Source organism: Ochotona princeps, chromosome 4 (genome assembly GCF_030435755.1).
Source record: "Ochotona princeps isolate mOchPri1 chromosome 4, mOchPri1.hap1, whole genome shotgun sequence".
Taxonomy (NCBI): domain Eukaryota; kingdom Metazoa; phylum Chordata; class Mammalia; order Lagomorpha; family Ochotonidae; genus Ochotona; species Ochotona princeps.
In genome coordinates this window covers 44,701,758-44,724,110 of record NC_080835.1, presented here as the reverse complement: position 1 = coordinate 44,724,110, position 22,353 = coordinate 44,701,758, and the positions used below count along the sequence as shown (strand labels likewise).

Here is a 22,353-nt window from a genome sequence, read left to right as displayed (position 1 = left end):
TCTGGGAAAGTAGTGGAGCATGGCCCAAAGCCTTGGTACCCTGCTCCCACATGGGAGACCCCGAAGATGCTTCTGGCTTCAGATTGGCTCAGCTCCAGTTGTTGCAGCCACTCAGGGAGTGATGGAGGGTCTTCCTCTCTGTCTCTGCTCCTCTCTGTTCTGTGTGTCTACCTTCCAATAAAAATAAGTAAATCTTAAAAAAATGTTTCTTTATTTGAAAGACAGAGTTAGAGAAGGAGAGAGAGAGAGAGAGATCTTTTCCACTGGGTCATTCCCCAAATGGCCAGAATGGCTGGGGCTGGAACAGACTGAAACCAACAACCAAGAACTCCACCAGAGTCACCCATGTGAGTGGGAGGGCCCCCAGCACTTGGACTATCTTTCTCTGCCTTTCCAGATGTATTAGCAAGGAAATATGGAAGAAGTGGAGCAGCTGGGACTTCAACTGGCACACATGAAATATACTGGCCTTTATAGTTGATGACTAAACCTATTGTGCCATAACTCTGGTCCCTAGATGGTAAATTTAAATCAGAAATACTTTATTAATAGAGCTCATAAAATTTGCAGTTGAAAAACCAGGCTTACACACTCAAGTTACTGCCATCTTTTTTTTTTTTGCTTTGTTTTCCAGAAACAAATGGTGTGAATTGTTTAAATTATAAAATATACCTAGTATGAAGAAAAAACATGTGTATATACCTAACATGAAATTGATCATTTTAGCTATTTTTAATGTAGTTCAGTGATGTTAAGCACATTTACACTGCTGTGCAATTGTCGCCATCATTCATCTCTGGAACTCTCTTCATGTTGCAAAATTGAGAATCTACAGTTAAATAGTAACTTCCCCATCCTTTCTCCCCCAACCTGAGGCGTCCACCTTTCTGCTTTCTGTCTCTGAATTCGACTCATTAGGCACCTCAGAGGACTGGAATCAGATGGTATGAATGCTTTCAGACTCAGTGTGATGTCCTCAGGGTTCGGCTGTGTTGTAGCCTATGTCAGAATCACCTTCCTTTTTAGGGATGAACACTGTTCTTGTGTCTAATAGATGCCATTTGTTGATCCGTGTAGCCATCAGTGTAGCTCCGTTTTCCCTGCCTTTTGGTGATCACAAATAATGTTGTCACAACTGCCAGTGTACAAGTGTCGGTTTGAGTCCTTGCTTTCGGTTCTTCAGGGTGAATGACTAAGAGTGGGTGTGCTGAGTCATACAGTAATTCTACTTTTATGTTATAAAGAAGCAACCCAACAGCTTTCATTTACCTTTGTTTATTTAAATCATCATCTTCTTTTTTAAAAAAGGATTTATTATTTTTTATTGGAAAGGCAGATATACAGAGAGGAGGAGAGACAGAAAAGAAGGTCTTCCATTGATGATTCACTCCCCAAGCGGCCGCAACAGCTGGAGCTGAGCCAATCCGAAGCCAGGAGCCAGGAGTTCTTCCGGAAATCTTCTTTTTAAAAAGATTAATTTATTATACTTGAAAGGAAATGTTACAGAGAGAGAGGGAGAGAAACAGAAAATTGAGATTTTTCCATCTGCTAGTTCACTCCGCAAATAATTGTCATGGCCAGAGCTGGGCCAGTCTGAAGCTGGGAACCAGGAGCTGCTTCTGGATCTGCCACGTGGGTACAGGCTCCCAGGCACTTAGGCCATCATCTGCTCCTTTCCCAGACCATCAGCAGGGACCTGGATCTGAAGTGGAACAGCCAGGACTAGAATCAGCACCCACATAGGATACCAGAAGTTTAGGTGGAGGATTAGCCTTCTATGCCACTGTGCCAACCTCATCAATTTACCTTTATTTTTTAAAATTCCGTGCCTGGGTTAACTATTTTATGATCATTTATTCTCAAAGTCTGCTGCATGGGTGTCTGTTCCATGGCAAGCATGGGAGATACAGCAGAAAAAAAAAAAAAGAAACCAAGTCCCTGTTCTCTTGAGGTTGATGTTTCTTGTGAGCCAGAAACTCTGTGTGTGTGTGTGCGTGTGCATGTGTGTGAGAGTGTGTGTGTGTTGAGTACTAGGGAGAAGCCAAAACCTCAGAGAGGAGAAGTGGGCTGCTGTTGTGTAGATGACATCCTAGGAAGGCTTTTATGGGGTGGTAATCCTTGAGGTGAGACCTGGGAGAAGTGAGGGAATGAAATTGTCGGCAGCAGGTGCAGAGATGCTGACAAGCAAGTGTGCTCAGCAGATTCTAGAGGCAATGAGCAGACTCATGGGCTGGTCAGGGGTGGCCAGACAGAAAGAGGGTGCCTGAATGATGCTGCTGACTCAGGTGGGGTGAGCTTGCCATGCCTCTGACACTGGGAGCCAGCAGGTTAGGGGCAGCTTGCCCAGTGAGGGCACCCCTGCCTGCACATCCATAGCACGTAACACGACCCAAGGAGGACAGTGTTCACTGCTTCACTCATTCATTCCTTGACGACAGCCAAGTGCCCTTAGCTGCTGGGGCTCAGAACTCAGAGAGCAGAGTGCCTGAATGGTGGGATCACAGCTGGCAGCTTAACACACTGTGCCACAATGCCAGACATTCATGATGAAACCTCCTCTCCTTTCAAGGAGTCACATGAGAGGCTCTTCAGCGATCTGGCTCCTGCCCACTGCCTTCCCACCTTTGTCTTCGATCACTGCCCGCCTTGCTGCCTTCACTCTAGCACCTATGGCTACTTCAATGAGTCCTGTGACTGACAACGAGCTTTCCTGCCTCAGGGCTTTTGCACTTGCTGAAAACCTAGCTGTTTGCCTGGACAGCCACTTCTCATCTCTTAGACACAACTTATTACTGTTTTAGCTGAAGATTTTAGCTCATTCTCTTTTTTTTTTTTTTTTTTTTTTTTTTTTTAAAGATTTATTCATTTTATTACAGCCAGATATACACAGAGGAGGAGAGACAGAGAGGAAGATCTTCCGTCCGATGATTCACTCCCCAAGTGAGCCGCAACGGGCCGATGCGCGCCGATCCGATGCCGGGAACCTGGAACCTCTTCCGGGTCTCCCACGCGGGTGCAGTGTCCCAATGCATTGGGCCGTCCTCAACTGCTTTCCCAGGCCACAAGCAGGGAGCTGGATGGGAAGTGGAGCTGCCGGGATTAGAACCGGCGCCCATATGGGATCCCGGGGCTTTCAAGGCGAGGACTTTAGCCGCTAGGCCACGCCACCGGGCCCGATTTTAGCTCATTCTCAACGCACAGTTCAGGGGCTTTAGGACACTCCTGTTGTGCAGCCAGCAGCACCATCTGTCTCTGGGATGCTTCTCAGCTTGTAGAACTGAAATTTTGTGCCCATGAAACAATAGTTCCTCATACCTCTTCACCCTTTCCAACCTTGAAAATCAGCATTCTGCTTTCTGGGTCTATGAATCTCATTGCTTTAAGGACCTCCTTGAAGTAGGGTCATGTAGAAGTTACCCATTATGGAACATGTTATTTCTCTTAGCACAGAGACCTTAAGGTTTGGCCATGTTGTAGCCTAATTCACGACTTCCTTCGTTTGCAGGGCCAAGTAATATTCCGGGGATATTGTTCAATAGTTTCCAAGTGTGTGTAGACCACACTGTGTTTGTCTAGTCATCAGTCAATGGACTCAGGTTGCTTTTAGCTTTGGGTTGTTGTGTACAGTGCTGCTGCAAACAGCAATACATGGAGACCTCATCAAGGCCCTGCTTTCCAGTTTTGGGGGTATATGCCCAGGAGCAGAATTGCTGTGTTGCATAGTCATTTCCTACATGTGATAGTTTGAGGAACTGCCCTGATAATTTCTGTCCCAGTGGCATCATCTTACATTGCTGCCCCTGGGGCCTGGGTTGCCAGCGTCTGCCAGCACTTGCTTGGAGGGCTGTTTGTCTTCATAGCAGCTGTCCTCATGGGCGTCAGGTGGTGTCTCACCAGGGCTTGGATTTGCATTTTCCCTGATGATTAATGATGCTGAGCATCTCCTCATTCATATATATCTTCTCTTTAGCGTATTTTACTTTTTTTGAGAAAAAATTCCAGCTCTTTGTCACATTTAAATTAGTTTGCTATTTTGTTGCTGATTCTTATGAACCCTAAAATCCAGAAATTTAACTTCCTTATCCTCGGATGTATAATTTGCAAATATTACTTTTGACTGTGTTCATACTGTCCTTTGATGTATCCAAGTTTGATATTTCCATGAAGCCAAGTTTATCTGTTTTCTTTTATTGCCTGTGCCTTTGATGTCATAACTAATAAATCATTTTCAAATCCCATCGCATGAAGTCTTTGCCCTATCTTTCCTTCCAGGAGTTTTATGGCTTAGCTGTTATATTTAGGTCTTTGGTGCATTTATTTTAAAGATTTATTTATTTATTCAAAAGGCAGAGAGAAAGAGATGGAGAGACCTTTTATCCTCTTACTTGCTTACTCCCGAAATGGCTGCAGCATCCAGGTCAAAGCTGGGAGCCTGGAATTCCATCTGGGTCTTCCATGTGGTGACAGTGGTCTGAGTCCTCAGGCCATCCTCTCTTGCTTTCCCAGGCACACTAGCAGGAAGCCAAATCAGAAGTGGAACAGCCAGGTCTTGGTCTAGCAGTCTGGTAATAGATGTGGATGCCCCGGCTTTACTGCAGTTTAACTCCCTGCACCGCAACATCAGCCCCTGCCTTGATCCATTCTGAGTTAGTTTTTGTATATGTTATTAGGTGAGGGGGTGATACAACTTTGTTCAGACCCATTTTTAGGTCATCGTCTGGCTCCTTTTTTCTCAGGCCCACGCTCCATGTAATCTAAGGACTTGTCTGTGACTGTGCGTATCTCTTCCTGGGCATGCTTTCTTGGAGGTGATCTCAACCATACTCACCTGCCACCCCCCACATTTCCATCCCTGGCCCATCCTTCCCTCTTGAATCCCATGGCCCTGCCTAAGAAACTTCTTTTCAGCTCTCTCCCCACACGTTTAAAAGTTCCCTCTCCTGCTCCCATCTTTGTTTCTCTTTGTCCTCTCAAAGTTCCAGCGGCTCCATAACCTACCATGGCCATGAACTCCATCTCCCTTTTGCCTGTGCAGCTGACCAAGAGTCCAGTCTTGCTGCACTCATCTTAGTTGTTCTATCCTAGCAGGTCTCCTGTCTCCATGGTCACTGTCCCCACTTTGGCTAAGGGACTGCTCTGTTTCCTCCCCAGGTTTGCAATGCCTGCCAGCCTCTGGGCTCTCCCCTGGCCTGTGCCCTGCTCTGGAACAGTGGCTGTGCCCTGCCACATTGTCCTTCCCCCAAACACACCATTATACACAACTCGGTCCCAATTTAATAGCCACTTGTGCCTGCATGTTCGGGTTCCCTCTCCAACCTGGCCTGGAGGCTCTCCTGCCTCTAACATTGATGCCCACCTCCTTCACAGGGGCTGCCTTCAGTCTCACTCCACTCTGCCCTGCTCCTGACTGGCACCCTGGACCCTGTCCAGCCCCCTGTAGCAGAGATGGCTTCCAAACAGCCACTCCCAGTCCATTCCCAGGGCCACACCTTGGGAGTCTGCCACCACCCTGGATGGCTCCACCTCAGCTCTCATTGGATGGGCAGCTTTTTCACACTCTGGCTTGTCACTCTCCTGAAACTGGCTCCCAGCCTGGCTTCCATCCTTGGCGACTCCTCCCTATCCCGCAGCAGCTTCTCCTGGGTGTCATGGCTTGACCATTGTGGAATCAGGGATTGACCTTAACAGCCTTCTTCAGCAGCTTCTCCAGGCCCTGGGCTTCAAGCTGACCCAAGCTTGGCAGCCCCTGGGGTCTGTCATTTGATGCTACCCCTCCAGGGATGCCTGGCATCATGGGAGAAAGCAGCAGAGCCAACCAGGAGTATCATGTGCAGCTTACAATAATTGGATGCTGAGCATCTTCATGCTGCTGGGGTGACCCTTGGGGACATCCTCCCTTGGTCTCAAGTCCACCAGCAACTGGCTCATCCTCTACTTTCCCACTAAGCTCCCAGTCCTTTCTGAGTAACCATCTGATGGCTTGTGAGAGCCAGCATCCTCAGCTCTTTGGTTTTTTTCCTCTTTACCCGAATTCCTGGGGACAGATAGCTCTGTGTTCCTTGGTCCTGTGTCTGTACCTCCTCCCTTCACCTCAACCACACTGTAACCCAGCCCAGTAGAAGAGTTTTTGTCAGCATCCCCAAGAGCCTTGAAGTTGGAAAACCCACGACCACCCCTTGTGCCCTTGTCTGCCTGGCCTCTTGAGGCTCATGTCCCCACCTCTGTGAACCCTCCCCTGTCCCCCCAATCCTTAAGGAGATACCTTGGGAGCCTCTCCAAAGGCAGGAAACTGCAAGATTTGGGGTGGGGGTGCCAGGGGCAGAGCCTTCCTGTGTATTTGGGTTTCTGTGAAGAGCATGTCGCACGGCCTTTTTCCTGGCACTGCTGACTTCAGTGACAGGTGCAGATATCATTGACTTGTAATCGGGGGCTCACAGGAGCCTCTTGTATCACACAAGATGCCATGGCCTGTGAGGTTTTCACAAGGCACAGTAGCAATGGGAATCTCATTTTGCAGCCAGGGTCTCATTTGATTCTTAGAGTAACTCAGGAAGAAAAAACAGGGCTGGCATTTTTGCCTTTGATGGGTAAAAAAAAAATGGAGGTTTAAATGGGGATACATGGAAGGATGCAAAAATATCCAACCGCAGGGGTTCCTGATTTAGTATCTAATTGAGTACCCTTTGTATTAGGACTTAATGGAGTACGTAACTCTTGCAAGCTTTGTAAAGTACGTGGTTTTCTGTTCATGTCTGGCACTCTTAGTGTCACATGGTGAGGACGTGGAGAGGCACGGATATTGTTCTCTCTGTTTGAAGGAAGCAGAGTGAAATATTTAGGGTGGATAACACCATTGTTTGGTCTCAATGAATTTCTGATTTTGGCATTTCACAGTTGAATGTTTGCTTATTAGAAGTGCCGTGCAGCTGCTTTGATCTGTGTATGAGTTAAGAATGGCAGTGGTAGCCTGATGAGTACTGCAACTTGAGCATTTGTTCGGATCTCAAAATTCACAAGTCAAGAGGAGGTTCAGCTGCAATCTTTAATATCTTTGCTTTGCCTTCCATTCCATGATAATAATCCCGAAACTTGAACTGTGCTGCAGGCACAGGTGTCTAACTTGTAGCAAGATTCAACTTTGAAAATGTTCTGCTTTATAAAGTGAAACTGATGCTATTGCCTTGAAAGAATGTGTTATTAGCAGGAACCTGCAACAGTGTGACTTGTGGTAGATGGCAGCTCTGATTGTTTTGTCCTAAAACGTTAAGGAAAATGTTGAGGACTGTTCCCCATGCGGGAGATTCAAGGTAGTGCTGGTCTGGTGCAGCAAGTTTTGAGGTTCAGGAGTCTGTAAACTTGGGTAAGGGGAAAATCCTGTATTTCCATTAAGCTGTAACCAAAATATAACGTATTTCCCAGTGATGAAGATAGGCAGGAAACCTGCTTTAGGAATGTGACACCTCTGTCCCCCATGGAAATCACAAATATTGCCATAGCCCTGCAGTGACTGGGGTAGCTCTATCATCATTTATACTCTTATGCAAGCTGTGGGCCTTCAGCTAGGTCTTGCTAGATATGTTAAATGTGCTGACATCTCATGCATTTAAAGATAGTGCACTGGGCAGGAGTCCTGAGGCTTTCTCAAGTTGCAGAAAATAATGGTTCAGGAGCCCAGGTTCAATGTCATAGATCTGGAAGGAGAGGTGAGGAGCCCTGTGGGACTTGTAGGGGTGAAGGGTGCCAAAGAATGTCCTGGAGTCAAATTTCTGTTCCTCTGCACACACGCTTTGTGACCCTAGGCCGGTTACTTTACTGGCTTGAGCCCCATTGTCTGCGCAGTGAAAACAACAGAGCTAACAGCTGCCTCACCAGCTCCAACACTCACACAGGGAATCGTTCAGAGTGGGTGTTACGCTACAGTCTTCAGTTGGGACTCCCATGCCCCATATCAGTGTGCTCTTTGGAACCTCAGCTACTCTACTTTTATTCCAGCTCCCTGCTGATGAGCCCTGGGAGGCAGCAGGTGATTGCTTACATCCAGGGAAATCCAGATTGAGTTCCAGACTCCTGGCAGCTTTGGAGAATGAACTAATGGATGCAAGTTGGTTGGCTGTCTCAACAAGAGAAAAAAAAAAAAAAAAAAGAAGGGGAAAAACAGTCATTCCCACAATAGTGAGTCCTCAGATAGGCAAATTCCTCTTCCTTCCTGCCTGCTCTGTTTCCTTCTGTGTGACAGCAGAGGAGTGGATGGCTGCACTCACTCAAGTATCCCACAGATGTTCTGTGATTCAGAGTCTCTTGCTAGACCCCTTCACCACCCCATTGCCACTCCACCCCAGAAGCGCTCTGTTGTCCCACCTGAGCTGGTGTGTGACTGCCTGGGTCAACCCTCTTCCTGTGCCGAAGCAGCAACAAGGACCACAGTTTCCCAGGCCTTTCCCTTTCCCTTCCGCTGTCCACCTTGGCTTCCTCTGGCTCACCTCCAGCCCTGAGCTCACAGGTTGGGAATGCGTGGGCTGAGCTGCTGCTCCCTGGAGCACGGTGTGAAACGGTTGTGGGGTCATGCATCCTTAAGAGTAGTCACTGCTCTCTGTACCAGCCGATAGCAGTCCTGGGAAAACCAACCCCTGGTCCACACATGCCTTTCACCACCAGTCGTTTCCATGGGAAAATGCAGCCATGGTTATGTTAGTGGAAGGTGCTGCAGTGACCCAGTGCTTTCTTCACACAGGAAGTTGTGAGCATGTGGGCAAGGAGAACAGCTCCATGCCGGCACGAAACCATATCCTGCCTCTCCTTTCTGTTTTTTTCTTAGTTAAGCCCTGAAACCAAAAAGGCTTTGTGGTCCCTGGGTGCAGATGACACACACATTGTGGTTTTGTCTTTCGGTCATTGAATGGTCTTGGGGTTGAATCTATGCTCTGTTTGAACTTAATTGTTAGCAGAGGACATGAACACATGTGGTGTTCCTGGCTGACTACTGAGGTGTTGATCAAAATGAGAGCTTAAGTCTTGGCTTAATCATTTGCCCTCCCAGGCCTGGCTCCCAATAGCATCTCCTCTAATCCAGAACACACAATCTCACTCCTGAGCTCCTCAGGGGCCAGAAAGAGAAGTGATTGTGAGGGACTTTCCTGTGCAGGACATGGTGGGGAGGAGACATGCTGAGAGCTCCACCAAGACACTCGGCACCCCAGGCTCTCCTGTCTTTATGCCGAGGAGGGAGATGGTGTGGACATGGTAATGTGTTCCAGAGCAGGTCCTTCGGGTCGACCCAGCTGGGTTGGCAGCTCACATAGGGCTATGTGACCTTCAGCCTATGATTTAACCTTTTTGTGTACCAGTTCCCTAATTGTAAAACGGGGTAATAATAATACACAATTCAGATGAGACTGCATGGTTTCATAGACCAATGTAAGTAGACCCCTAGAGTGCTGCCTGGTGCTGGGTGCCATTACATGTGGCTTGTTAGCACTGACAGGAGGCAGGCTGTGTGCAGTGTGGTTCCACATCTCTCAAGCTGCTCCCTGTACACTGTTGCCCTAGGGTGGAGTGCAGGTGTCTGTGGAGGGGGAGCCCTGCCTCTGTGCTGCTTCACTGAAACTAGTCACCAAAGGAGAGTGAGTGAGTGAGAGAGAGAGAGAGAGAGAGAGAGAGAGAGAGAGAGAGAAAAGAGAGAGAGAAAGAAAGAAAGAGAATTCAAGGAAAGGCCAGTCTCCCCACCAGAGGATGACTGTGTACTGAGTGTCTACACTGTGGCTTGTCCTGGGCAACATCTGGCATTCCAAGTATGTGTGTGTGTGTTGAAATGATTGGGGCTATTCTAAAATATTTAATCAATAGATTCCAGCTGTTGTAGCCAACCTAACCCACTGCCACGCCAGTCTGTATTGTTGTTGACTCAAATTGAGCAAGGAGGCAGGGGAGGTGGGATGAGTCACAGCCACGTGGGGCCTGCCTGGCCTCAGAAGTTGGGGGGTGGTGAGTTGTCCCTGCTTTGGGGCCTGGAGGCCTCACCAGCTCAGCCTGCGCTCAGCTGGGTTGTCCACAGTCATCTGGGCCACCTCGGCCATCTGCATATGGCTCAGCATGGCAGGAAGGGAGCAAGCAAGGCTTCACGTAGCCTAGGGAGTTAACAACAGACTGATAGCCAAAGGAAGAGCTCTGGGCCTGTACCCGTCCCCCAGGAGTCCTCCCATTTCAATGAGACATCTGTAGAAGGTATACCATGGCAGTTAGCTTTCATCCAACAAAGATGGATGGAGAGATAGGTGGATGGAGTTGGGGTCCCAACCACCCCAATGTTAGAGACAGAGTGGTTAGCATTCAGTAAGTGGTCTTGGCTTCAGTACAAAACTCAGCCCTTGTTCAACCCTAGAAGGAATACACCACAAGGTATCTATTGCGAGTAGCTTCCCCCTTAGGAGGGCAGGGCAGGCCTCTTCCAAGCCATCCCCTGCTGTGTGGCTGAACTCAGGCCCTCCCTGCAACTCCCCAGTGTTACCTTTTGACAGATGGACACATTGAGGCTGCAGGGGACCAGGTGACTGCCAAGGAGGAGTCCTCTCATTGCTACCTCCTAGCTCCCGGTTCAGTTCCCATCTTCCCTGTTGTTTGCAGGGCGCTGTACTGCCCAGCTCTCCCAGGGCAATGGCAGTGTCAAAGCCCATCTGCAGTGCATAAAGAAAGAGACTTGGCAGGGCCCCTGGGGAAAGCGGGGTGAAGCCCCAGTACCCTGTTTGTGCTTCCTGGAAACTGCCTTCGACTGAGCGCCAGTGCCATCCTGCCATCACACTTTGAAACTCCTACCAAGGACTGGCATGGTGTCCCCTCTTAGCCAGGTACCTCCCAGGCATATGGTAGGCGCTCAGCACAGGAGTCCTGGGACCAGGAGGTTGACCTGGTGGCTCTGAAGGGAGCGCCCCAGCCCCCAAGGCAGACTAGGGATATGGGAGCTGTGTGGATGGCTCAGAAAGAGGTCTTCATCAGTGGGAGTCCCTGGGGCCTGCAAACTGGTTGGAAACCCATGGTAAATGCCAAGAGCTCTTCCATGCTGATGAAACTGATTTTGAAAAATAAGCAAGTCCTTGTCCACACAGGGATGAAACAGGGAGTTTGGGGAATTTCTCTCTCTCTCTCTCTCTTTCTCTCTCTCTCTCTCTCTCTTTCTCTCTCTCTCTCTCTCTCTCTTTCTCTCTCTCTCTCTCTCTCTCTTTCTCTCTCTCTCGGCATAGTACAATGAGTAACAGACTCAAAGCAAATTGATCCAAAGCTTGTCCAGAGACAGATGAGTTCTGTGTAGTGAGAGAGGATTTAATAACTGTGGTTTGTAAAAGGCATTCTCATTTACAGGTACTGTCTATGTGTGATCATTGTCTGTAACCTTCCCTTTAAGGGTGTTATCCTGAAAGCTCATAGCTGCCCTCCTTACTCTGCCTGTGGTCAGTTAGGGGCTCTCAGTCTCTGGGCCTTGGTTACCCATCTACAAAAAGAGGAGGATGGCAGAGATGGGAAGGGAAGATGCCTCTGGGACAAGCTTCCCAAACAGAAACACTGGAGGTGGGCACTGGGTGGACTCTGTGAGATTGTCGGGAAGTTCAGCACCACCTGGCACATATGCTGGAAACTCAGGACGTCAATTAACGGGAGACTTCCTGCAGAAATATCTGGCCCGGAGGGTGAGGAGGGGCCTCTTGCTGGAGCCATGCTGGGAAGACTGAGGCACTGGGTGCCTGCCTGTTACTGCTGGCTCCCACTGTGGCCTGGGTGGTCCCTTGTCTACTGCAGGCTTGGTTTCCTCAACCAGAGCCTCTGAATGATGAATTGCATCTTGCCTTACTTAGGAAATCAGAGAACAACCCTGAACTTGGATGTTCAGTTTTTCTGCTCCAGGGGGCCCTGCTGTTCCTGGAGGGGGCCCCCTTTCTCTTGGCCATGTGGGATCCCCATTCTCTCTGTATTCTTTCTCTTTCCACCCTGCTTGCCTCTCTTTTATCTTCCTTCCTTTCCATCTTTGATCTAATGGAGCTGTTTGGGTTTCACTGTAAAGGGTTTCATGTTTCCTGTTCCTGGTATGATTGATCCACTAACTGAAAGCAGAGTCACGGGGAACACCTCCGTGACTGTTTTAAGTTTGGGCTACATGCTTCAATTGAGGTTTTCTCCTTTAAATCAGCTGGGAGCATCCTGGCCAGGGCTCTGTCCTGAGGTGAGGTCCTGAACCTCCACTGTGCACTGGGGGGATAATTCTTTCCTCTCTGAAACTGCCAGGGCTCAGTGAATGTGGCAAGGGAGTCTGAAAAGGGGTCCCAGCCCTTCCGTTTGAGTCACCCTGAAGACAGTATAATCATTCTTGAGTGGTCCCAGGCACACATCTTGACTTTTGTGGAAGTGACTCCAGGTTGATTCAGACACTGTGGTTTTTATAAGGCCTGTGCCAGCGGTTCTTCGGGCTGGAACAGGCCCTGCCTGAACAGCCACAAGGCTGTTTGGGTGTCCTGAGGGGGAGCCTGGGGGCAGGGGAAGCCTCTATCTGTCTTGCTCCTGCACTCTGGCTGATGTCTAGCAGGTGCTTCCTGGAAGGTGTGCAGTGGCTGCTGCCCAGAGGTATCAGCTCCCCACAGCTCCCTGCCTGGACTCTTCCCTGCTTCTCCTCCACCTTTCTTCACTCCCTGTTTATGCTCTCATCCCAGGGGGTAGGGGGATTGTTGGTGGGGTTAGATAGTACTCAGGGGTCGGGGTGCAGGGAGAGAAGCATGAAGTGATGGAGTGCTGGGGTACCCACCAGGGGCTGTGGATCCTTTGCCTCTGGCCACCATTCCACATTGCTTTCACTCCTCCTGCCCATCACAGTGGGTGACTCCCTTTCTGTTTCCTAAGTGTAAAATATTTACCTGCTTACAAGGTTCGTCATGAGAAAAAGACTGTGAAATAGTTCATTCATACTTTGAAGTTCCTGACAACTCCAAGTGCATCTCCTTCCACTGGCAAATGGTTTCCCATGAAAGGATTTTCAGAGCTGTGAATAGACTGCAGTGTCTAGATGTCAGCAGGCTCCAGTCCTGCTGCCCACGAGTGCCATGTAACAGATGCCTAAGAACATGTGGTGTTTTCTTTAGTGCAACATCCTTGAGGGTGCATTTCTGCAAAGCTGCCTGGGAATTCTTCTCACCCATCCTTGGTCACCTGTGAAAGGAGAGAGAGTATTAATCCATGGCCACAGGAGCCTGGAAGGATTCACAAAAGAATTAGAATTAGAATTTTCAGCCTGGACCCTGTGATCTGAGATTCAGTTCTTACCCTAGTCCTGTTACCATGGTTACAAATCATTTAACCTCCCAAGCTCCTGTTTCTGAAGGAGGAGACAGGGCACATTTCTTATAATGCTCCTGGCAGAGTTCTTGTACCTTAGCAGGTAACATGTGGTAGCTGTGTTTTGATTATCTGCATTAATGCCATTTTTACCATTGCTATCCCCAGGAGGGAGGGCAGATGTCAGCAAGGAGGAACAGGACTGGCACTGTTCATTGCTTACTTGATGCTGCAGACTGCTGTGGCAGGGGTTCTAGGCTTGGGGTGACTCACACACTAAACTCTGGGATGAGGGCCACCACAGGTTGTGAACAGTACCAGCCTGGACCATGCTGTAGGATTGAGAGGGAAGGGCTTAGAATTCACCAACCAGGCGGTAGCCAACACAAACACACTTACAAGGACTAGCACAGAGTGCTTGTCAGTGAGGCTGTCCCATCTTTCTCCGTTTCCTTTCAGTCTCTGAGATTACTAAGTGGCAGGTAACTGCAACGTGATTGACCCAAGGTCGTGAGCTGTCAGTATGGGGCAAGGCTTTGTTGATTGGATGAGATTTTGCTCCCTGCCTGGGACAGCTCTGAAAGTCCTTACGAGCTGTCAGACCAGCCTCCCCTCCCAGAGTCCCTCCACAGCTGGGACCTTACGTGGCCACATCTCTGCTGAGGCCCTTTCCCCTACCCTCTACCACAACCCCACCCCCAGCACTGCCCTGCAGGGGCGAGGCAGTGTGGCTGAGTCCCCATTCCCATGGCATGTGGGTGACACCTGGGCTTTGTCAGCTCTCCACCCTAGCATTCTAAGCAAGCTGTTGTTGCCCCAGTGACGGGCAGGGCATTGCTGCCTGGTGGGAGCCGAACAGCTGATGCTCAGGGCCTATGAGGCCTGCAGGAAGTGTAGTAGCACGTTGATGCCGCTGGAGCCCTGCTCCCGGGGAGCTGGCCTGCAGATCAGTGTGCTGGGAGGGCTGCTGCTACCAGGAAGACAGCCCCATGCCTGACTTCCTGTTGCCTGGAGTGCTGCCAGAGCTGCCAGCTTATCAGGGCCTTGCATTGTCCTGAGCACAAACTCCAGCTGCTGTGACACCTGCCAGTGCGACTTCCCGGGGTTGCACAGGCTCCAGCTCTAGTCAGCCCCTGGGTGTCTGCTCTGGGGAAGCAACCAAGCCCAGCCTGGATACAGCTTAGTCCTTCCACAGAGGCCCTGTGAACTTGGCCTCAACCCATCCTGACTACACCTGCCAAAGTCAAGCTTTCCTCCCGGGTAGCACTGACCTTGGGTTCACACCACATGTGTGCAAGTCCAAAGCTGACCACTTGTAAATATGACCTGGGCATGTTTCTTACTCAGAGTCTCCACTACCTAATGCAAGCATGCTGATAAGTAAGGGTCCCTCAAGCAAGGTTAATTTCCTGGTTTGCTCAGCAAGGATGATGTCAAGACCCTTCCACCACAGCTGCAAGGGTGAATTACAGCCACCAGAATGGTAGCTTGCGAGTGGGAAGCTTTGCTGTTGTAATCAAACTTTGCAGATAGGGTGCAGGTGGGGGTCAGCCAGCAAATGAACAACGGGCACTCTCCCAGGGCTCCCCATTCTCCCCTACCCCCAGCTACTGCCCTCTGCTTCACTGCACCCAGCCCCCGAGGGAAGCAGAGGACAGGATTCAACAACGGAAGTCAAGCCGCAGACTGCTAACCTCTGGTCCAGCCCTGGTCCTGTCAGCATCTCCTCTGAGGACTGATTCCCTCGCATGTTCTTGGTCTGGTGCCAGCACACCCAGTATTCATGAGCCAGGAAGGGAGCAGCTGGACGATGCGCTGTGTCATCAAGAAGCGGGTCATGCTTGTGGAGGTGGGGTAGCTCAGGAGTCCTGTGTGAGCTGGGCCACCCTACCCCCGTGCCCCAACTGTGTGCAAGCTAGCTGTTGCCCCACTACACACCCTTAAATAAAGAACTGTTTTTCCTGTGTCGCATTTGTCCTCTATGCTAATGTGGCAGGCCAGACTCTACTGAACTTATCGCTACAGTTGATTTCCTGCTGGTGGTGGCCCTGCTCCAGCCTGCACTGGGTAGTGATTTGTGTTGCCTGAATGCAGCTACATGGGACATAGATGATGTTGGTGGCCTTGTCAATCCCAGAGCCGCAGTCTGGGTGGTAATCTGCAGGCACTGACATTGGCTGCTGTAAGCTGAACTCCTCAGTTCAGGACAGAGAGCTGGGCTTGGGTGGCCAAGGAAGGTATGTGAAGTTCATTCACCCATCTGCTGTTTATCCAGACCCCAGGTGTGCTGGGCTCTGTGCCTGCAGAGGGCAGAGGACATGGAACAGCTTTAGAGGATGGGTTGTGGTTCAGGGCCAATGGGAGTTCAGTTGGAAGGTGTGTGGGTATTTCAGAGTTCATAGGAAATAGGATTTAAAAAAAATTGAGATAATGTATGTGAGAGATTGTTGAAAAGTTCATGGAAAAGCCCTATATGGATTTTAAATCGCTTCGCGATGAAATAAATTGATCTTTGGCTACCATGGTTCCCTTGGCATGATCTGATTTGGAGGCCTAAGGTGGGGTGTCAGGGATGGGTTTTAAGGAAAGCTCCTCTTGGAAACACGTCCTCAGCAGCAGTAGACAGTGGGAAAGTACAAAGCCCCGTTGGGCCATGTGGTCACACCCCTTAGCATCCGTGGCCTTGGGTGGACCTTGCCCAGCATCCAGAGCATGGATAGGGCAAACACTGGGAGGGGGTTCTTCTCTTGGGCCCCTCTGCCCAGGCATGTGGCTGTGTGGCATCCAGCCCCTGATCGGGGACGCCAAGTTCCCACGCTAATCCTCATAGGCGGACTCAGCGGGGAGGAGCTGGCCTGGCTCCTGCCAACGGCCTTGATAACATCTGTGCCCAATTTTCCTCCTGCGATATAATTAGGGCCGTTGGTGTTTGCTTTGACTTTAGCTTATAGTATCACTGGCGTCTCTAAGATTTCAGGCCCCACAGCTGTGCGGAGCCTTAGGCAGATGTGAAAATGGAGAGCATTCACTGATGGATTTTAGGTCTAGCCAGTAGGACAGGAAAACACCAGCTATGGTTTCCATGCCAGATGCACTGTAGCCCCTTGACTGGTGGGAACAGGATATGCCTGATCTGGGGAACGGTACTAGGACAGACCTGGTAGACAGAGGCTGCAGGGGGTGGGGGGAAGGACTCCTCCCTCTTTTCCTTTGTTTTCTCACCCCACATCCTCCCACCCCCTCATCTACCCCTGGCCCTGGAGTGACAGAACCAGGCAAACAGGAAAAGATGCACTAAGGCCAAAGCAATGCAACAAATCCAACTTAACCCCAAAGCCAGCCTCACAAGTGGTGGGCTGGGAGTGACCCTGGGCCTGGCTGTCCTAGCTGACTCTGTCTGCCTCAGAGAAGGCTTGGGGTTTATGATAAGGCATAGAGCTGGGCTTGCAAGAGCTGCTCCCTGTCCAGCCAGGCCACCCGCAGTCCCACACAGCCCACCATGTCTCCCAGGTGGGTGAGCTGTGTCTCAGTGGTGACTTCATTTCCCCTGACTGGGTGTCCACAGACTCGATGGAAGATTCCAGACTGTTATCCACATTGGGGTGGGGGGGTGCTCCTGATAGATTTGTTTGCATGATCCCTTTGGGGCTTTGGTGGCCTGGCTGACTGATAACCAGATGATGGAATATTTGCTCGGGGAAGGGGAATGTATTTCTTTAAGATAAGGTTTAATCCTGAGTCCAAGGGAAGTCTCCAGATGCCTGTGATGTGGAGGAGGGAGCGGCCGGCACAGACCTCTTGTCCGTTGGCTCCCAGGGGCTGCCTCAGTTGTGTGGAGACCCCTGGCCCCTGGTCAAAGCCTGCCTTTATGGAAGGAGCTTGTTACCATTTACTATTTTGAGTTCCATCTCGTGTGTTCAGCCACAGCATTGCCATTTTCCTTGGTGTTGAGGTCATTGTTCCACATGAAATGTGGCCAGTAAAATTATCCAGCTCATTGCAGGTCTTCCTTCCCCAATGAATAGAGCTACATCTTTCATGGGAAAGGAGCATCTGAGGACCTGCTGCCATCATCATCATCATCATCATCATCATCATCATCTTGAGGACAATCCCTAAGGGATTATCTTTTTTTCCCCTTCTGGGCACCAAATAGAACTAATCACCCAGGGTTTTAGATGTTTGTTTCCAAGTCTGAATTTGCTCTGAGGCTGGGAGCCTCTGCAAGACAGGAACCAGCTCACAACCATGAAAATAGCATTGACATTGCTGTCTGCCCTGATCTGCTCTGCCTTATTTTTAAGACAGGACCCATGCACCACAGCACTTCTCTTTGCAAGCATACAGTTCACAGCCCCTCCATCTAATTCTAGAACGTTCCAAAAAGAGAAGCTCCGTGTCCATTAGCAATCGCTCCCTCCTCCTGCCTGTCCCGTTCTGTGGAAACCACTGATCCACCTCTGTTTCGGTACGTGCCTGCTGTGGACGTTTCCTAACAGTGGAATCTTGGGATCTGTCTCCCTTTGCATCTTTTTTTCCCAAGTCTTCCAAGGCTCATTCGTATACTGGATCTTCACTCTTTTATACCTAAATAATACATCATAGTGTGGAGTGCATTTTACTTATTCATCATCAGTTGATAGACATTTGAGTTATTTCCATATTTATCGATGGAGTGTGAGGCTGCTATGCATTCAGGCACAAGTTTCTATATGAACGTACGTCTTCATTTCTCTCAGATGTTTCCACTAAGGAGTAGGATGACTGGCATATATGGTAATACAGAGTTTAACTGTTTGAGAAATGGTTAGACTGTTCCAAAATGTTTGAATCATTTTGTGTTCCTACCAGCGTTCCAGTGCCTCCAGTTGTCACCAATGTTATTCTCTGTCTTTGGATGTTGTTGTCATTATAGTCATCCCAGTGGTTGTGAAGTGATAGCTCATTGCAGCCTGATTTGCATTTCCATAATGGCTGATGGTGTTGAAGATCTTTTCAAATGATGACTTGTCATTGTTTATCTCCTTTGCTTATTAGACGGTTTGTGCATTTGTGGTTGAATTGTGAAAATTCTCTATGTGCTTTGAGTATAACCCTCCGCCGACCCTGCTCAGTTATTCCATTTGCAGATATTCTCTCATAACTGGTGTTGTGTTTTCACTTTAAGTGTGCTACTGAAGCACTGCATTCATTAACTTTGATGGAGCCTGATTCCACCATTTTTTCTTTTGTCACTTATGCTCTTGGTGTTGTAGCTAAGGCACAACAGAGGCATGCAAGATTGCCAGGATGCACTGTGTGCTTCTGCAAAGTTATGTTACATACAGTGAGGGAAGAGGAGGGACCCCTTCACCAACAGGGAAAGCCAGATCCAGTGCTCAAACCCCGGTTCAGGCTGACTATACCTCATGTGCGTCTCCCAAGTCCCTTTACCTTTGCCCCTCCCAGGGCATAGCACAGGGTGTGGTGGCACCAAGGGGCTTTGTGTGTTACACAGGTGATGTGGGTTGCACTTGTCTGTTGACTTGATAGCCTTGGGTTCCTCAGATGCACTGTTGACTGAGGGTTCTTGAATGTCTCTCCTCTCTGTCTTCTGCAGTGTCTCATCATTGGGGGTGGACCGTGTGGCTTGCGAACCGCCATTGAGCTTGCCTTCCTGGGGGCCAAAGTGGTCGTGGTGGAAAAGAGGGACACCTTCTCCCGGAACAATGTGCTGCACCTCTGGCCATTCACCATCCACGACCTGCGGAGCCTGGGAGCCAAGAAGTTCTACGGAAAGTTCTGCGCTGGCTCCATTGACCACATCAGTGAGTGAAGTTTTGTGAAGGGAGGGGTGGGCCCTTAGTGGGTGCATCCTTCCGCATGTAGGGGTCCCAGATTGTTGCACCTGCAGGTAGGCCTGTGAGCACCATATATCCAGCTTACAAGCAGTTAATGAAAGTTAGTTTCAAGGTCCCTAATCTGTCTTTTTCCTTTCTGTGTGCCTTGGCCCAAACTTCTTACCCTCCCCGCATCTCAGTTTTTAAATATAATGAACATCTGTCTCAGAATTGCTGAAAAGATGCTGTGGGACTAAGGTTCTCACTTGACTGGTGTGTAGTAGATGCTCAGGAAAATGGTTTGTTGCCAGTGGTCACAGTGAGCCTCAAGCCTTCAGAATCCAGACCAGGTGGATGGGGGAGGGTCCTGAGAGTCATGTTCTTAGGAGGCCAGAAATGAATGGGGGAAAGGGAGTGGGATTTGGGCAGGATGACTGGAGAGAATTAGCCACCACACAGGGTGTGATTTTTTCAGACACAAGCGAATTTACCAGCAGTGGCCCTAGAGTTTATTCCCACTTTGGGATGGGAAAATTCCAGAAGGACAACAGAAAGGAATTTGGCCCTGCCAGGAGAGCTGCAGCGTCAGCTTCCAGGCCATCCTCTACCACCCACAGAAGAATGCATATCGATTACACACATGAACAACCAGGGTGTTGAGCTCCTACTTTTTCATTATGCCCTCTTGAGACTCAGCACCAGGCACCTGGAGACATGACCCTGGAGGGCTTTGGGGCCAGCTATCAGGCTAGCCTCCCTACAGGAGCCCCTCCTATCCTCCTTGATGGCTATGGCTTAGTTCCTCCCTGCTCCCAACACACATACCCAGCATACAGCACTGCTGACAGATTCTGGAGCAGTGAGTTATGTGTGCAGAATATGTGTTGTCCCAGAGCAGCCACAGTGTCCCCCATGCAAAGGAAGGCAGGGAGAATATTCTGTGCACCTGGTGTGCACCAGCAGCAGAAAGACCCAGAGAGCTGAAAGGTGCTGGTCTCCCCTAGCAGGACAGCTTCATGGCAGGAGGCAGGCAGAATTTGGCAAGTGCCCAGTCACTTGGTTTCCTTCCAGACCCTGAGTGGTCCATGGCTCCAGCTGTGTCCTCTGGCTCAGCGCTACTCGGCAGCTCCCCATACTGTCTGGTGGCAGCGGCCTCCTGGCTCTCACAGATGCCTCCCCTCTGCTCCCTGCTGGAGAGGCCAATGGCTACACTCCCATTCCAGCCTGTTTCCCTGCTTCTATACCCCAGGACCCCATCCTTCCTCCCCACATCAGAGCACAGCTGGACCCTTCTATCATCTCTGGCTTCCTGTGGTTTCTATTCCTCCTTTCTACCTGTTCCTTCCCTCACAGGGGTCCCCAGCTCTCTGCTGGTGCCTCCTTAGCTTTCCCCACTTCAGAGAAATCCCTCTAGAAAAGAGAGTGTCAACAGTCTATACTTCCCATTCTCACTTCTGCCCCATGCAGTTGGTTTTCTTTCTCCCTCATTGCTGTGCCCTTGAGACTGTTGCTGAGGTCTCCAGGAACTCTGGCCTCAATCAGCCCTTAAATGTGGTCTCCACAGCCCAGAACCCCTCCACGGGGTTGGCTGGTCCTGTCACCCCCACTGCCAGCTTCCAGGACTGCTCTGTCCAGGGACTCCTCTGCTAGGGCAGGTTTTCCCAATCCTGCCCAGCATGGCACATTCATACAATGGATGCTCAGTAGGTGTATGTAAACTTGGGCACATAGCTGAAGCTCCTCAGGCTGCAGAGCGGTAATAGGAGGTACATGTGCTTATGCTGAGTGGCCAGGCACACAAGAGGAAACTGCAGTCCCATTACTTGGAGAGTTTGGAAAATCAAGGAGGAGGCAGAGGAGAGCAGCACGAGGTTGGTGGTATGGGAGAGGACTTCCTGCCGCACCCTTCAGCACCCAGTGGCCATGAGCTTGGGCACAGCTCCATATCTGAGCGGCCCAAGCACTGGCTGTACTATGGTCCAGAGCTGTCTGTCTGCTCCTCTTCCAGCTTTACCACATCACACCCAGCCCCAAGCTTGGGAAAGAGGCAGAAAAGCCAGAGCCTCCCACACTAGACTATCCTTTGATGGCCAGAGCAAGGTCTTAGCATCAGACAGCCCCACACCCACATCCTAGAATGATTGGCTGCAAGTCACCAGACCTTGTTACGCCTCAGTTAACAAAAAGAGTGGCAATCCTAGCAGTCCATGTTCAATGAGAAGGCGCGCAGTGCTTGGTGCTTTGCTACTGCTCCCCAGGGAGGATTGTGGTTCATCTCTGTGCTCTAAGGTCACAGGCTGCTGCGTGTGAGAGGCACTCACCCCACTCCACTACTCTCCTCTTTCCTTCCTGACAGGTATTCGCCAGCTGCAGCTTATCCTGTTCAAGGTGGCATTGATGCTGGGTGTGGAAATCCACGTGAATGTGGAGTTTGTGAAGGTTCTTGAGCCTCCTGAAGACCAAGAAAACCAAAGTATGGTACCCGTTTCTGCCTGCAAAATGCACAATGTGTGTGTGACTTCTCAGAGAGTGTTTCTGGGAGTCGTTCTGCTATTGGCTGTTGGGCATCATCTCATGGACCCTGCTGCCGTCTTAGATTTGCTCTTTCATCCCCCCAGGATTTAAGGCATTCAATTTTTTTTATAAGTTGTTCTTCCTGGTTGTAAGAGAGGCCCCTTTGGCAAATGGAGTTTAACCAGTAAGCAGAATAGAAGGTGGGGATTTGGTTGCTTCATAGAGTTCATTCAAGTGTTCAGTTTACACATGGACCTGTGGATACACTTGTGGCACCTGTAAGATTGTCTGAGATCCAGCAAATACGTCAGACTTTTATGAGTAGGCATTTGGCTTAGGGGTTAAACTGTTGGTGGGGACACCCAAAGCACCCAAATCCCCTATCATAATTCCATGGTCAAGATCTCCTTCCTGGAGCCAGCTCAGGGCTGGAGACATTGCAGTTTCCTGCTGAGAGTGCTCCTCTGAGTCCTGGCATCCTTTGCCCAAGAGCATCTAAGGTTTAGGGCAGGCTTTGAGGACTGTTGTGGCTGGACAGCTTCCATCATCTGTCATCCCCTGGGCACAATTATTTCCAGACCCCTAGTGCATTTTCAGTCTTGAGGATGGGAGCCAACCAGGCTTCCCTGGCACCTGTATTATTAAGGCTGTGTGCCACCAGCAAGGAGCAGTCATCCAGACAGGCTTTGTGAGACCTAACATGTATATC

The 22,353-nt window shown here is 49.8% G+C and overlaps 1 protein-coding gene across 11 annotated transcripts in view; it reads left to right on the top strand.

Annotated features, from left to right (window-relative positions):
• Positions 1 to 22,353, top strand: part of MICAL2 (microtubule associated monooxygenase, calponin and LIM domain containing 2) — a 201,182-nt gene that overhangs the window by 58,367 nt on the left and 120,462 nt on the right. For all 11 annotated transcript variants that reach the window (XR_009245314.1, XM_058663375.1, XM_058663370.1 and 8 more), the window contains exons 4-5: positions 18,911 to 19,118; positions 21,487 to 21,603. Coding sequence is in view for 10 of the 11 variants with exons in the window: in XM_058663375.1 (XP_058519358.1) it covers positions 18,911 to 19,118; positions 21,487 to 21,603 (325 nt within the window). In the remaining variant the exon portion in view is untranslated. The remainder of the gene's footprint in view (positions 1 to 18,910; positions 19,119 to 21,486; positions 21,604 to 22,353) is intronic.